Source organism: Hemitrygon akajei, chromosome 9 (assembly GCF_048418815.1).
Source record: "Hemitrygon akajei chromosome 9, sHemAka1.3, whole genome shotgun sequence".
Classification (NCBI taxonomy): domain Eukaryota; kingdom Metazoa; phylum Chordata; class Chondrichthyes; order Myliobatiformes; family Dasyatidae; genus Hemitrygon; species Hemitrygon akajei.
The window spans coordinates 154,965,268-154,977,470 of NC_133132.1; the positions used below are offsets into that span (position 1 = coordinate 154,965,268).

Genomic DNA, 12,203 nt, shown 5'->3' on the forward strand with positions numbered 1-12,203 from the left:
TAAGCAAGAAGCCCTAATTTGATTCTTTTCGTGATCTACTTTTCCTGTGTCTTAACAATGAAAGCTAGCTTTTTTCTCTCCTTTTCTCTGGTAATGCTCGGAACAACCTGAAATACGAGCACAGATTCCTCTGGCTTTTCTTCAAAACTAAGGCTTCACATACTAAGACATCCAGCACTGAATGTCTCTCTCAATGTATTAGCCAGAATAGGTACGAGACTCAGATAGTAGTTTTACCTATACACTTTTGAGTTTCTATAGTAAACACTTGACTTCAGGTCAGAGATGAGGAGGAATTTCATTACCCAGAGAGTAGTGAATCAGTGGAACTATTTGCCACAGGTGACTGTGGAGGCAAAGTCATTGGGTATATTTAAGGCTGAGGTAGATAGATTCTTGATTAGTCAGGGAATGAAGGGATATGGGAAGATAGCAGGAGATTGGGGCTGAGAGGGAAAATGGATCAGCCATAATGAAATGGTGGAGCAGACTCGATGGGCCAAATGGCCTAATTCTGCTCCTATATCTTATTTGGTTCAGAATTGTATTATTCAGTTTGTTGATGCTTGATCTTTGGTAGCCAGCAACATTGATCATCTACCCACAGATTATTTTAAAATTTAATCTTTATTACTGTCAGCATGTTTTGCCTATTTATACATGAATTACAGATCAGCTCCTCCCTCTCTTAGTGGAGTTAAAGATGCACTATCTGACACACGACTGCCACCTGGTGGATGAAGTTAATACCCTGAAATAAAACTAAGGGAAACCAAGTCAACAAGAAAAAAAAACTTTCTCATGTATAACGTTCTTTTAACATCCAGACATCCACAACTTTATTCAAAACTAGTATTTAAAGGTGGCTCAGTGCCGTTCGATGTCCTGGCAATTTAAGCTTGGCGCTGTACAACAGAGTATTACAATTAGAGAGGGAGGTTAACTCCGGACCTGAGCCCAAACTTCTTCTTGATCCTCAGAAGCACAATTTCTGCTTCTGGCCACAATAACAAATTTTAAATGGGTCATCTGTCAGGAAGAATCCTAATCTGCATATTTTCATGAAATTCCTCCCCTAATCATCAATTGTTGAAGACAACAGCAATGCCAAAACAGAGCTGTAAACAAGCAGAAAGATCACTATAAACATTTTACTTTCACAAATGGGGAGCCCATTTGCTCCCTCTCAAAAATGTATTCAAGTTACTGTGTTTTTAAAAGCAAAAAATATATTGAAAATAGTGCTGTTCGTCATTCAGCGACGTTTGCTTACTTCTATCACAATAGCATTCTCCCCTGCTTTCCCCAGTTCCTTTAGTCCTGAAATATATTTATTTATTCCATATATTTATTCAGCAACTTGGCTTATGTTCACCACTGCCCTCTGAGAGGAGAAATGCCTTTTCATCTCAGAACTGTATCTCTTAAAACCTGAGACAGTGACTACATTCTAGACACCACAGCTATGAGATACATTTCTCTTCCATCCAATTCACTTAGTCCCATCAGAATTTTGTAACCTTCAATTAGGTTCCCTCCCATTCTTCTAACTCTGGTGAATATAAATCTAGTTAACCTAATATGGCAGTTCCACCACAGTGACTCAAACTGGTGAACCTTTGTTATGCTCTATGACAAGTATCCTTACTTAGGTACTCCAAGATTGACATGTACATGAAACGCTGCTGTAGGAAAGCAGCATCCATCATCAGAGATCCCCACCACCCAGGCCATGCTCTTTTCTCGCAGGTGCCATCAGGTAGAAGGTAGAAGAGCCTCAGGACTCGCAGCACCAGTTTCAATTACAGTTACTACCCTTCAATGATCAGGCTCTTGAATAAAAGGGGATAGCTAAACTCATTTTCCCCATCCACTGAGACGTTTCCAATAACCAATGATCTCACTTTAAGGACTCTATCTCATTATCTCATGTCCTCATTATTTATTGCTATGTATTTATATTTGCATTTGCACAGTTTGTTGTCTTCTGCACTCTGGTTGATCTTCCATTGATCCTGTTATCACTACTATTCTATAGATTTGCTCACAAGGGAACAAATCCCAGGGTTGTATTATGGTGACATATGGTGATAACAAAATTTACTTTGAACTTTGAAGTGTGGTCTCACTAAAGCCTTTTTGGTCCAGTCCATAAACCCTGTCACCATGAAAGCTAAAATGCCACTTTCCTTAACTGCTTGCTGCACCAGCTTTTTTGCTTGCAGTGACCATTGTATGAGAACATTATTTGAATAATACACTGCTACGATGCTTCTGACCTTTTGAAGTGGATCACATTTGTCCTCGTTAGTCTATTAGCCACGTTTTCTGTACAGCATTTATTTATTTAGAGAAACAGGCCTTCCAGCCAACAAACTCACAATTATACCCACATGACCGATTAACCTAATAACCCAACTGTGGAATCGGGGAGGAAACTTGAGCACCCAGGGGAATCTCACATGGTTCAAACTCCTTACAGACAGCGGCGGGAATTGAACCTGAGTCACTGGCGTTGTAATAGTGCACACTAACTACTATGCTAACTGTGGCATTAAGTCACTTGAAGCCTCCTTGCATCCTCCTCAAACTGCAATCTGTTCCTTCATCTAAATTGTTCACAAATATCATACAAAGTAAGGTGAAGGGAGCTGTTTGGAGATGGGAATAGTCTCTCTTTGTAATGTATTTTACACAGTAGCTAATGAAAGAAAGATGTCAAAATGATACATCCCTCAGACTGCTAGAAGATTTTATGATGAACGCCTCATAACCTCATTCGTTTTATAAAATAATTTCAATTTCCCAAATAATTTTTTAAAACTTTGGTACATTAACAGTGGTTTATAGAGTTGAGACATAAATATCAATTGTATTTAAATATTTTTAAATATTTAAGTCAAACTGAAACTTACTATTCTTCCGCTGGTTTTATACTTCCTTTCTGTGATCCTGTTTTTCGCGTAGATTCCCTGATACCATAGGGAGCTTAAAAAGAAAGTACTTTAAGTTGTCAGAAAGGAATTCACATTTTTAACAATTAAGGAAGTTAACTCTGCTTTATTTTATGCTCATTTTGAGTCAATTTGACAACATTAAATTTAATCCAGTTGTGTTGACAAAAGAAATTTTAAAGGCTCAAGAGGAGGCTCACAGGAATGAGACAGGTCAAGCGGTTGAGTGGTGTTGCAACAGCAACCTTTGCACTTATTGTCAGCAAGACCAAGGGATTGTTTGTGGACTTCAGGAAGAGGAAATTGGGAGGACACACACCAATCCTCATTGGGTCAGTGGTGGAAAAGGTATGCAGCCTCTAGTTCCCCGGCTGTCAATACCTCAGGAGCAGAGCGACATGGGCAGCTCTGTTCGGAGTTTGGGGTGATCGAGAACATCACCAAAGACTGGTTGCGTCACCACCTGGTATGGAGGGTTAAATACACAGAATCACAAGAGGCTGCTGAGGGCTGTCGATTTAGTCAGCTCCAACCCTCCCCATCATCAAGGACATCTTCAAGAGGCAGTGCCTCAAAAAGGTGGCATCCACCATTACGGACCCTCACCACCTGCGACATTATCACCATCAGTGAAGGAGGAAGACCCATACTGATATGATTCAGGACCAGTTCCCTCCCCAAGGCCATCAGATTTCTGAACAAACTGTGAACCCATGAGACTACCACATTAATTCTCTTTTTAGCACCATTTATTTTCTGTAATGTATAGATTTTTATGTCTTTGCACAGAACTACTGCTGCAAAACAACAAACTCCACATCATAAGTTAGTGATAATAAATCTGCTCCTAACTGATCAATTTGCGGTGATTTCACAAACCATAACCTAAGATAACATCGTGTGTTTTCTTCAAAATCAACTTACGATCTGTAATGATTGCATCAAAAATATTCGCCTTCCTCCATATGTTTTTGGAAGTGTCTGAAACGAGCACATCAACATAGAATTTCTCCAGGCCATACTGCCGGAGGTTAGCCCGGATGTTTTCATCGGGTCCTCTCCATTTCTGGTTCTTCCTACTGGCCTTGCCTGTAGATTTATAGAAATAAGATAGTAATCATCCCAAAATAACAAGACCTACCTTTAGCTGAGAGCACTCTTGAAGATTAAAGATAAATATTATTTATCACTTTGAAACAACAAAATATATAATGAAGTGCATTGTTCGCATCAAATGGGTTGACACAGTAACGAAGTGGTTAGCATAAGATTTTATTGTACTGGCGACTCGGGATCAATTGCCACCGCTGTCTGTGAGGAGCTTGCATGCTCTCCCCATGATCACATGGTTCTCTTCCGGGTGCTCCCACAGTCCAAAGATCCACAGGTTGGTAGGTCATTGTAAACTGTCCCATCATTAGGCTCGGGTTAAATTGGGAGATTTGCTGGGCGGCACAGCTCAAGGGGCTGGAAGAGCCCTGTGTGTATCTCAATAAAATTTAAAAAAATCAAATTAAATTAGTGGGCAGCCAACAGGTGTCGTCACACTTCCAGCACCAGCACAGCATGCCCATGAGTCACTCATCCTAACCAAACATCTTTGGAATGTGGGAGGATATTGGATGGCCTAACTCCGCTCCTATGTCTAACGGCTTAGACTCCCCCACCATTCCATATGACAGTGGATTATCCATGCTAGCCTCAGCTCCTCCAACCAGAAGACAATAAGACATAGAAGCAGAATTAGGCCATTTGGGCCATCAAGTCTGCTCTGCCACTCAATCATGGCTGATCCTTTTTATTCCCCTCCTCAGCCCCACTCCTCAGCCTTCTGCCCAAAACCTTTGACGCCATGTCCTATCAAGAATCTATCAAGCTCCACTTTAAATACACCCAACGATCTGGCCTCCCCAGCTGCCTGTGGTAATAAATTCTGCAAGTTCAACTCTCTCTGGCTAAGAGAACTTCTTCGCATCTCTGTTTTAAATGGATGCCCCTCTACCCTGAGACTGTGCCCTCTTGTCCTAGACATCCCAATCCCCCTCCCCCCATGGGAAACATCCTTTAAACATCCACCGTGTCTCCACCTTTCAACATTCGGAAGGTTCCAATGAGATCCCCCCCATCCCTCTAAATTCCAGTGAATACAGACCCAGAGTCATCAATCGTTCCTTGTATGATAACCCTTTCATTCCCGAAATCATCCTTGTAAACCTCCTCTGAACCCACTCTAATGCCAGCACATCCTTTCTTAGATGAAGAGCCCAAATCTGTTCACAATACTCAAGGTGAGGCCTCACCAGTGCCTTATAAAACCTCAGCACCACATCCCTGCTCTTGTCCTCTAGACCTCTTGAAATCAATGCTAACATTGCATTTGCCTGCCTCATCACCGGCCCAACCTGCAAGTTAACCTTTAAGGTGTTCTGCACATTTATTTCTTCTACCAAAGTGCATGACCATGCATTTTCCAACATTACATTTTACTTGCCACTTTCTTGCCCACACACTCTGCTGTGCCAGTTCCCCATAGCCCTCCTTGGTCCTTCAAATATTTATCTGCATATTAAATATATCTAATGATCTGACCTCCACCGGCATCAGCTCCTGAAGAAGGGTCTCAGCCCAAAACATCGACTGTTTACTCTTTTCCATAGCTGCTGCTGCGCCTGCATTTTGTGTGCATTGGTTCACTGTACATTTTATTGTGATTGACTCAAATAAAGCCAACCCAAACTAATTTAAAAAATTAACTTATTTAAGTTAACAAGGAAACTTAAATGAGTTTAAGGAAACGGACCCTTTTTAAACCAAAACGCAACTTTCTCAGGTACAGCAAAGTAACTTATTATTTTTTTTTAAAAAGAGACATCAGTAAAGGTAGATTACATATGCAAGTATAATGAATGTTAGTAAAAATCTTGGTTCTTACCACGCCCATGAATAATGTTGTAGTCAATATCGGTCCCACATACGTACGCACCAAAATGAGCACAAGCAACAAGAAGACTCCCTGAAGAAAAACAAAATGTGATTATATAATATGAACGGCAAAACAGAATAATAGACTGTCCATTATAGAACACTGTATTAAAACAGCCAGAGTTTGTCCCATCTCCCACTGGAATTGTGGAATTGTGAAGGAATCCCTAAAAAAACTGTTTTCCTAAAATCAACATAAAGAGCTTCCTGGATAGTAGTTCTGAAGTTTGGAAATAGATCTTAATGACTTAGTGTGACCCTGAAAGGTAGTCAGAGTGTAGCTAATGCACTAAGCACATATGACAGAGCACAGGTTTGTTGAATTGTGCAATGCTGAATCAAAAGCTGTGAGGTTTTTAATGTTAACTCATCTATCCTTCCCTCGTTAGGATTTAATGAGCCATTCGCAGTTTCATTCACTGAGCCATGTCTGTCGAGCACCTCCGCTCCATCCACCAAAAGTGGAATTTCCTAGTGGCCAAATATTTAATTCTGATTCCCAATCCCATTCTGACCTGTCAGTCCATGGTCTCCTCTTGTGCCATGCTGAGGCCACACTCAGGGTGGAGGAGCAACACCTTATATTCCATATGTTGGTAGCCTCCAACCTGATGGCACGAATATTGATTGCTCCTTACAGTAAAAAAAAATATGCTCTTCCTCTCCTCTTCTTCTAATCCCCACTCAGGCCTCTTACCTCTTCTCACTTGCCTATCACCTCCCTGAATCCCTTCCTTCTTCCCTTTCTCCCATGATCCACATTCCTCTCTTATCAGATTCCTTCCTCTCCAGCCCTTTACCTTTCCCACCCATCTGGCTTCACCTATCATCTTCTAGCTATCCTCTTTCCCCTCACACCTTTTTATTCCAGAACCTTCCCCCTTCCTTTCTAGTACTGAAGAAGGGTCTCAGCCCAAAACACCGACTGCTCATTCCTTTCCATAGATGCTGCAGATCAGCTGAGTTCCTCCTGCACTTTGTGTAGCTCTGGATTTCCAGCATCTGCAGAATTTCTCATGTTCGTGTGTGTTATGACATGTTTGGCTTAATCTTTAAAACAAGCAATATGCCACTGGCAGGGTCAACCAGTCTTCAACTTAAAACCTTACATTTCTTTATCTTTCTCGAGACGCTTCATAACCTGCTGCGTGAATCCAGCAGTTTTGGGACTAATTTCAGTTGTTAAACACGTGCAGTTTTTTTTCCCATAAAGCTGCCTTACTTGCCAACTAAATATGAGAAAAGGATTTGTTTGTTCGTTATATGCCCTGTTGAGAAAAAGGTTATGGCACTATTATGGCACAAGTTTATGGTAAGTGAAAGGTTATGGTTAATCCCGATGATAGATCTTGGCCCAAAACGTTGATTGTTCATTGCCCTCCATAGATGCTGTCTGACCTGCTGAGTTCCTCCAGCATTTTGTGTGTGTTGCTGAGAAAAGTTATGGCTTGGCATTTCAAGAGAAAGTGAATTTTTAAACAGTGGGATAAGTCTTGGATAACCCTGAAAGAGCTTGTGAGCACAATAACACTGGAAGTGCTTGAGAGAACAGACCATCGTTCTTACTGATTTTAATTATCATTGAAGGTTATCGTGGATCTGCCAACATCCATATAGATCTGCTGACAGTTAAGTTTGTAACTGGGCTAATCCCAAGCATGGACTGCCACTCACACGAACACTGAATCTACCAGCTTTATCAGATACCCACCGCTCATGCTGGGAAATCTGTCCGCTGGCCTGTGCCATTATCTATTGAGCCAAAGAACAGGCTCCATGAAATGAATGGGAGAAATCTGCTCTGTGCAGAAAGGCAGATAAAAATTATTGTTTGAAATCAGTTTTAATCGTAATTGTGTGGGTGTACATGTTTGTATTACCTTCTGACTAACTTCATCATCTGAGTGCTTCTGAATGTTTATAAATGCCACAAAAATTCCCTAACAGTGACAGCTTTGAGACAGATTCTGTGTGTTGTGCTGTACTGGCTAAAATGCTGGGTGTTGGTGTCAGTCGTCTCCTTCTTACCTGTTCCCACAAATGGATCAAAAATCAAGCTGTTGGCTTCTGCTTTAGCGTGATTTGCCATGATAAAGGAAAGGCAGGCATCCATGCTGGTATTACCGATGAAGTGACGTTTCTTCACACTGTACAAGTTGATTAGCTCCCTCCGACCATCAGCAACCTAAAGAGGAAACAGCATCAACATTTACTTCATTACTTCTCCAGAAGATTTTAAAAGAATGTTATCTTTTGCTTTCCTGATCAAAAAAGGATCATCACAGTCTTGTAATCCAAATCTGAAGTTTCAACCAAACTGCTGAACTTACCAGCTCTCATTACAAAGAGTAATATTTATTTACAAACACAAGACATTCTTCAGTTGCTGGAAATTCAGAGCAATACATATAAAAACAAGAGAAAATCTGCAGATACTAGAAATTTGAGCAACACACACACACACACAATGCTGGAGGACAATGTCCTGCCAAAGGGTCTCGGCCCAGAAAGTCAACTGTACTCTTTTCCATAGATGCTGTCTGGCCTACTGAATTCCTCCAACATTTTGTGTGTGTTGTTTTAATACTCAGCAGGTCAGGCAACATCTATGGAAATGAATAAATAACTAACGTTTTGGGCCAACACCTTCACCAGGACTGGAAAGGAAGGGGGAAGATGCCAGAATAATAAAGTGTTGGTGGGGTGGGGGGGGGGGGGGGGGGGGGGAAGGAGTACAAGCCATAAAATGATAGGTGAAGCCAGGTGGGTGAGAGAGAGAAGATCCTTCAAGAAACATCAACTGTTTATTTATTTCCATAGATGTTGCCTGACCTGCTGAGTTCCTCCAGTATTTTGCATATCTAACACTTAGAATGTGTGTGCTGCTGAGAAGGATAACTTCTTTTTTATATCACTTTTTTGTTCTTTATAATTGTTGCATGGTGTTGCTTTCTGTTGCCTATCACACCAACACACCACAGCAAATATCTAACACATGCAAATGTGTATCCTCCAAGAAGACCACAACCCTATCATAGGGTTTGGAGGATTGCGTACCTCGACCTAGAGAGCCAGGATGGCTGGAATCTGCGCTTTACGCTTTGGCTCTTGGTAAGGTCATCCATGCCATAGAGGACAAAGGGTAGCAGACAGACTAAGAGTGGTCCACCTGTCCTCCAGGTTCGGGGGTTCAGCTCAGGGCAAACAACCTTGACTGGTCAAAAAACAATCATTACAGAAACAACTATGGAGAATCCTTCTAAATCTGAGTGTGACTGCATTCCTGAGTCTCCACCCAAGTCTTGCGCGACTGTCATAGTGAAAACCGAGAGGAAGATACTGACATGATGAAGGAAGCTCTGAACGTGGCCAGAAATGGAGGACCATCATTACTGCGCTAAACACTAGCGGCATAACGGACAGCAAGTAAGTACATAAATATATATGGCGACTTCTCCATGGGTCGTCACTTTGTCGTGGCGGAGAAGCTTGTGCGGTCCTGAGATCCCGAGAGTGATGCCGTCTGGAGCTGTGTTTCTGGTAGGATTACCCATGGCAGTAAGGTTGAGGGTGAGGTCCCTGACAAAGAACAATGCAACCAAGACCTCAACTGTGGAACAGGTGGACGAAGTTACTTTGAACTCAACGGCTGTGAAGGCAGATGAAAGCTGCAACAAATCCATCAGCTCCAATCATTGTGGTTTCCATGCCAAAGTATCATGTGCTTCTTTGAGTGCAACATGAAGTACACGTTAAACAAATACACGCACAGGCGTCTTCGCTCTGTGGAAACAGAATGAAGACCATCATCCTCGACCTCGAGGGATAGCCACGACGATATATGGCAAATAAACTGATCCCTGATCCTCCATTCTTGTTACAGCCTATCCCTGACTGCTCTTGAAATGATTCTAGGGAAGTCTGCATCCGGACTTGCTGCAGTCTTTCTGGTGAAGGTACTCTCATAATGTCTTTGGGCTGGAACTCACAGAATTTAGATCCAACAAAGGTCATGGAATGGTCGTAGGTTTCAAGTCAAGATGATGCATGACTCGAAGGGCATCCTGAAGATCATGAAGTTCCCATTCACCTGTCCTTGCTGTAGAAGATATTGCCGGCTTGGGAGATGCTGTCAGTCATCTTGGTGAGTAACTGCAGTAGGTTCAGCTGAGAGCAAACAACGCAGAGCTGGTGAAGGGAATGAATGGTTACAACAGTGGACGGGTTCCAATTAACCTAGATGATTTGCCTGGATGATATCAAGTACATAACTGCCACTGGAGTTCCACTCATTTAGACAAGTGGCGGTTGGACGACGGAAAGGCTTTGGGGAGTTACCTGCTGCGGAATATCCCGCCTCCAACCTGCTCTTACTATCACCCTGTTTATGTGGTTGGTCCAGTTGCCATGTCAATAGTAATCCTTAGATTATAAGTGGTGATATTGCTGTTGAATAATAATTAGATTCTCAAACTTAAATAATTGGCAAACTCTCAATTTTTGTGACGTTCAGTGATAAATATACATGGAAGACATTGGGGATCCCACATGCTCATACAAAGCACCATGAACTAATTCTTACATTCACCTGAGATGTTGTCAGTATTATTTGATTTTATTTAGAGATACAGACCAGAACAAGCCCTTTGGACATTGCACCACTCAGAACCACCAACCCCCACCCCCCCACCCCACCCTCCGATTTAACCCTAGCCTAAATACAGGACAATTTACATTACCTAATTAACCTACTAACCAATACGTCTTTGGACTGTGGGAGGAAACCGGAGCACCCGGATAAAATCCAGATGTTCCACAAGGAGGACGCACAAACTCCCTACAGATGATGTAGGAATTAAACCCTGATCTCCGACGCCCCAGGCTGGAATAGCATCACACAAACCGCTACGTGGCACCCGGATAAAGGTAACGTCATAGAAACACCGTACTTCAGCCAGTCTCCTAGCAAAGCTTTGGGAACGGTAACATAGCTTTTAGTGCCATCAGGAGCGGAACTTCAACCCAGAACCTTTTCACTCAGAAGAGAGCCAATTATAAATTGAACCACAACCAATACTCACATAGATTCACAAGGTTAATTAGATTCACAAGGTTAATTCCTGAATGTCCGGACTGTCTTACACAGAGAGGTTAGAGAGACTGGGCTTGTACACGCTGGAATTAAGGAGATTGAGAGGGGATCTGATTGCAACATATAAGATTATTAAGGGATTGGACAAGATAGAGGCAGGAAATATGTTCCAGATGCTGGGAGAGTCCAGTACCAGAGGGCATGGTTTGAGAATAAGGGGTAGGTCATTTAGGACAGAGTTAAGGAAAAACTTCTCCCAGAGAGTTGTGGGGGTCTGGAATGCACTGTCTCGGAAGGCAGTGGAGGCCAATTCTCTGGATGCTTTCAAGAAGGAGCTAGATAGGTATCTTATGGATAGGGGAATCAAGGGATATGGGGACAAGGCAGGAACCGGCTATTGATAGTAGATGATCAGCCATGATCTCAGAATAGCAGTGCAGGCTCGAAGGGCTGAATGGTCTACTTCTGCACCTATTGTCTATTGTCTATATACCAAGGAAAGCATACACTGAGTATTCAATATCCAGTGCACTATCTTCTCCAACAGTGAGAATCCAGACAACGTTCATTCAATTTAGACACAGAGGCCAATGAAATGATCCACTGCCAGTTTGTCTGACCAACCAATTCACCACTGATTAGGGTTAAACATCTGACATTTTCAGGTATCAATCTGTTAGTTCATTTCCACAGGATAATAGATTAAAATTATAAATTAATATTCTATTTCAATAAATCTCACCCATCTTCCAAAATAAATATGAAAGGGCTTCTCTGGGGCATTATTGGGATCTGTTCCATAGTCTTCAAGTAACCAGAACACATGTTCTGGTTCCTTTAATTTCACTGTTCCTTGAAATGGCAAGAATCCTAAATCCTGTAAATACATGAAATAAAGTCAAGACAAGAGCATATGCAACACTGGAAGAAAGTTACTGGTCAGAATAAATATTTTGTTAACTTCTTGAAAACATAGATTAATCACAAGCAAGAGAAAATCTGCAGATGCAGGAAATCCAAAGCAACACAAACAAAAAGCTGGAGGAACTCAGTAGGCCAGGCAGCATTTTGTGTGTGTAGATTAGATTAATATACACTTTCAATACTTTAAGTGTCTTAGTGCTGTTTGTAAACTTACTTTCCATAACTATTTTATAATATTTGCCTCTGTCACA

General features: G+C 41.8%; 1 protein-coding gene across 3 annotated transcripts in view; it reads right to left on the bottom strand.

Moving 5' to 3' along the window:
- trmt11 (tRNA methyltransferase 11 homolog) overlaps window positions 1-12,203 on the bottom strand; it is a 79,003-nt gene that overhangs the window by 36,348 nt on the left and 30,452 nt on the right. For all 3 annotated transcript variants that reach the window (XM_073057345.1, XM_073057344.1, XM_073057347.1), the window contains 5 exons: window positions 11,771-11,905; window positions 7,965-8,121; window positions 5,887-5,967; window positions 3,879-4,043; window positions 2,916-2,988 (listed from right to left, as the gene is read on the bottom strand). In XM_073057345.1, coding sequence (XP_072913446.1) covers window positions 2,916-2,988; window positions 3,879-4,043; window positions 5,887-5,967; window positions 7,965-8,121; window positions 11,771-11,905 — 611 coding nt within the window. The remainder of the gene's footprint in view (window positions 1-2,915; window positions 2,989-3,878; window positions 4,044-5,886; window positions 5,968-7,964; window positions 8,122-11,770; window positions 11,906-12,203) is intronic.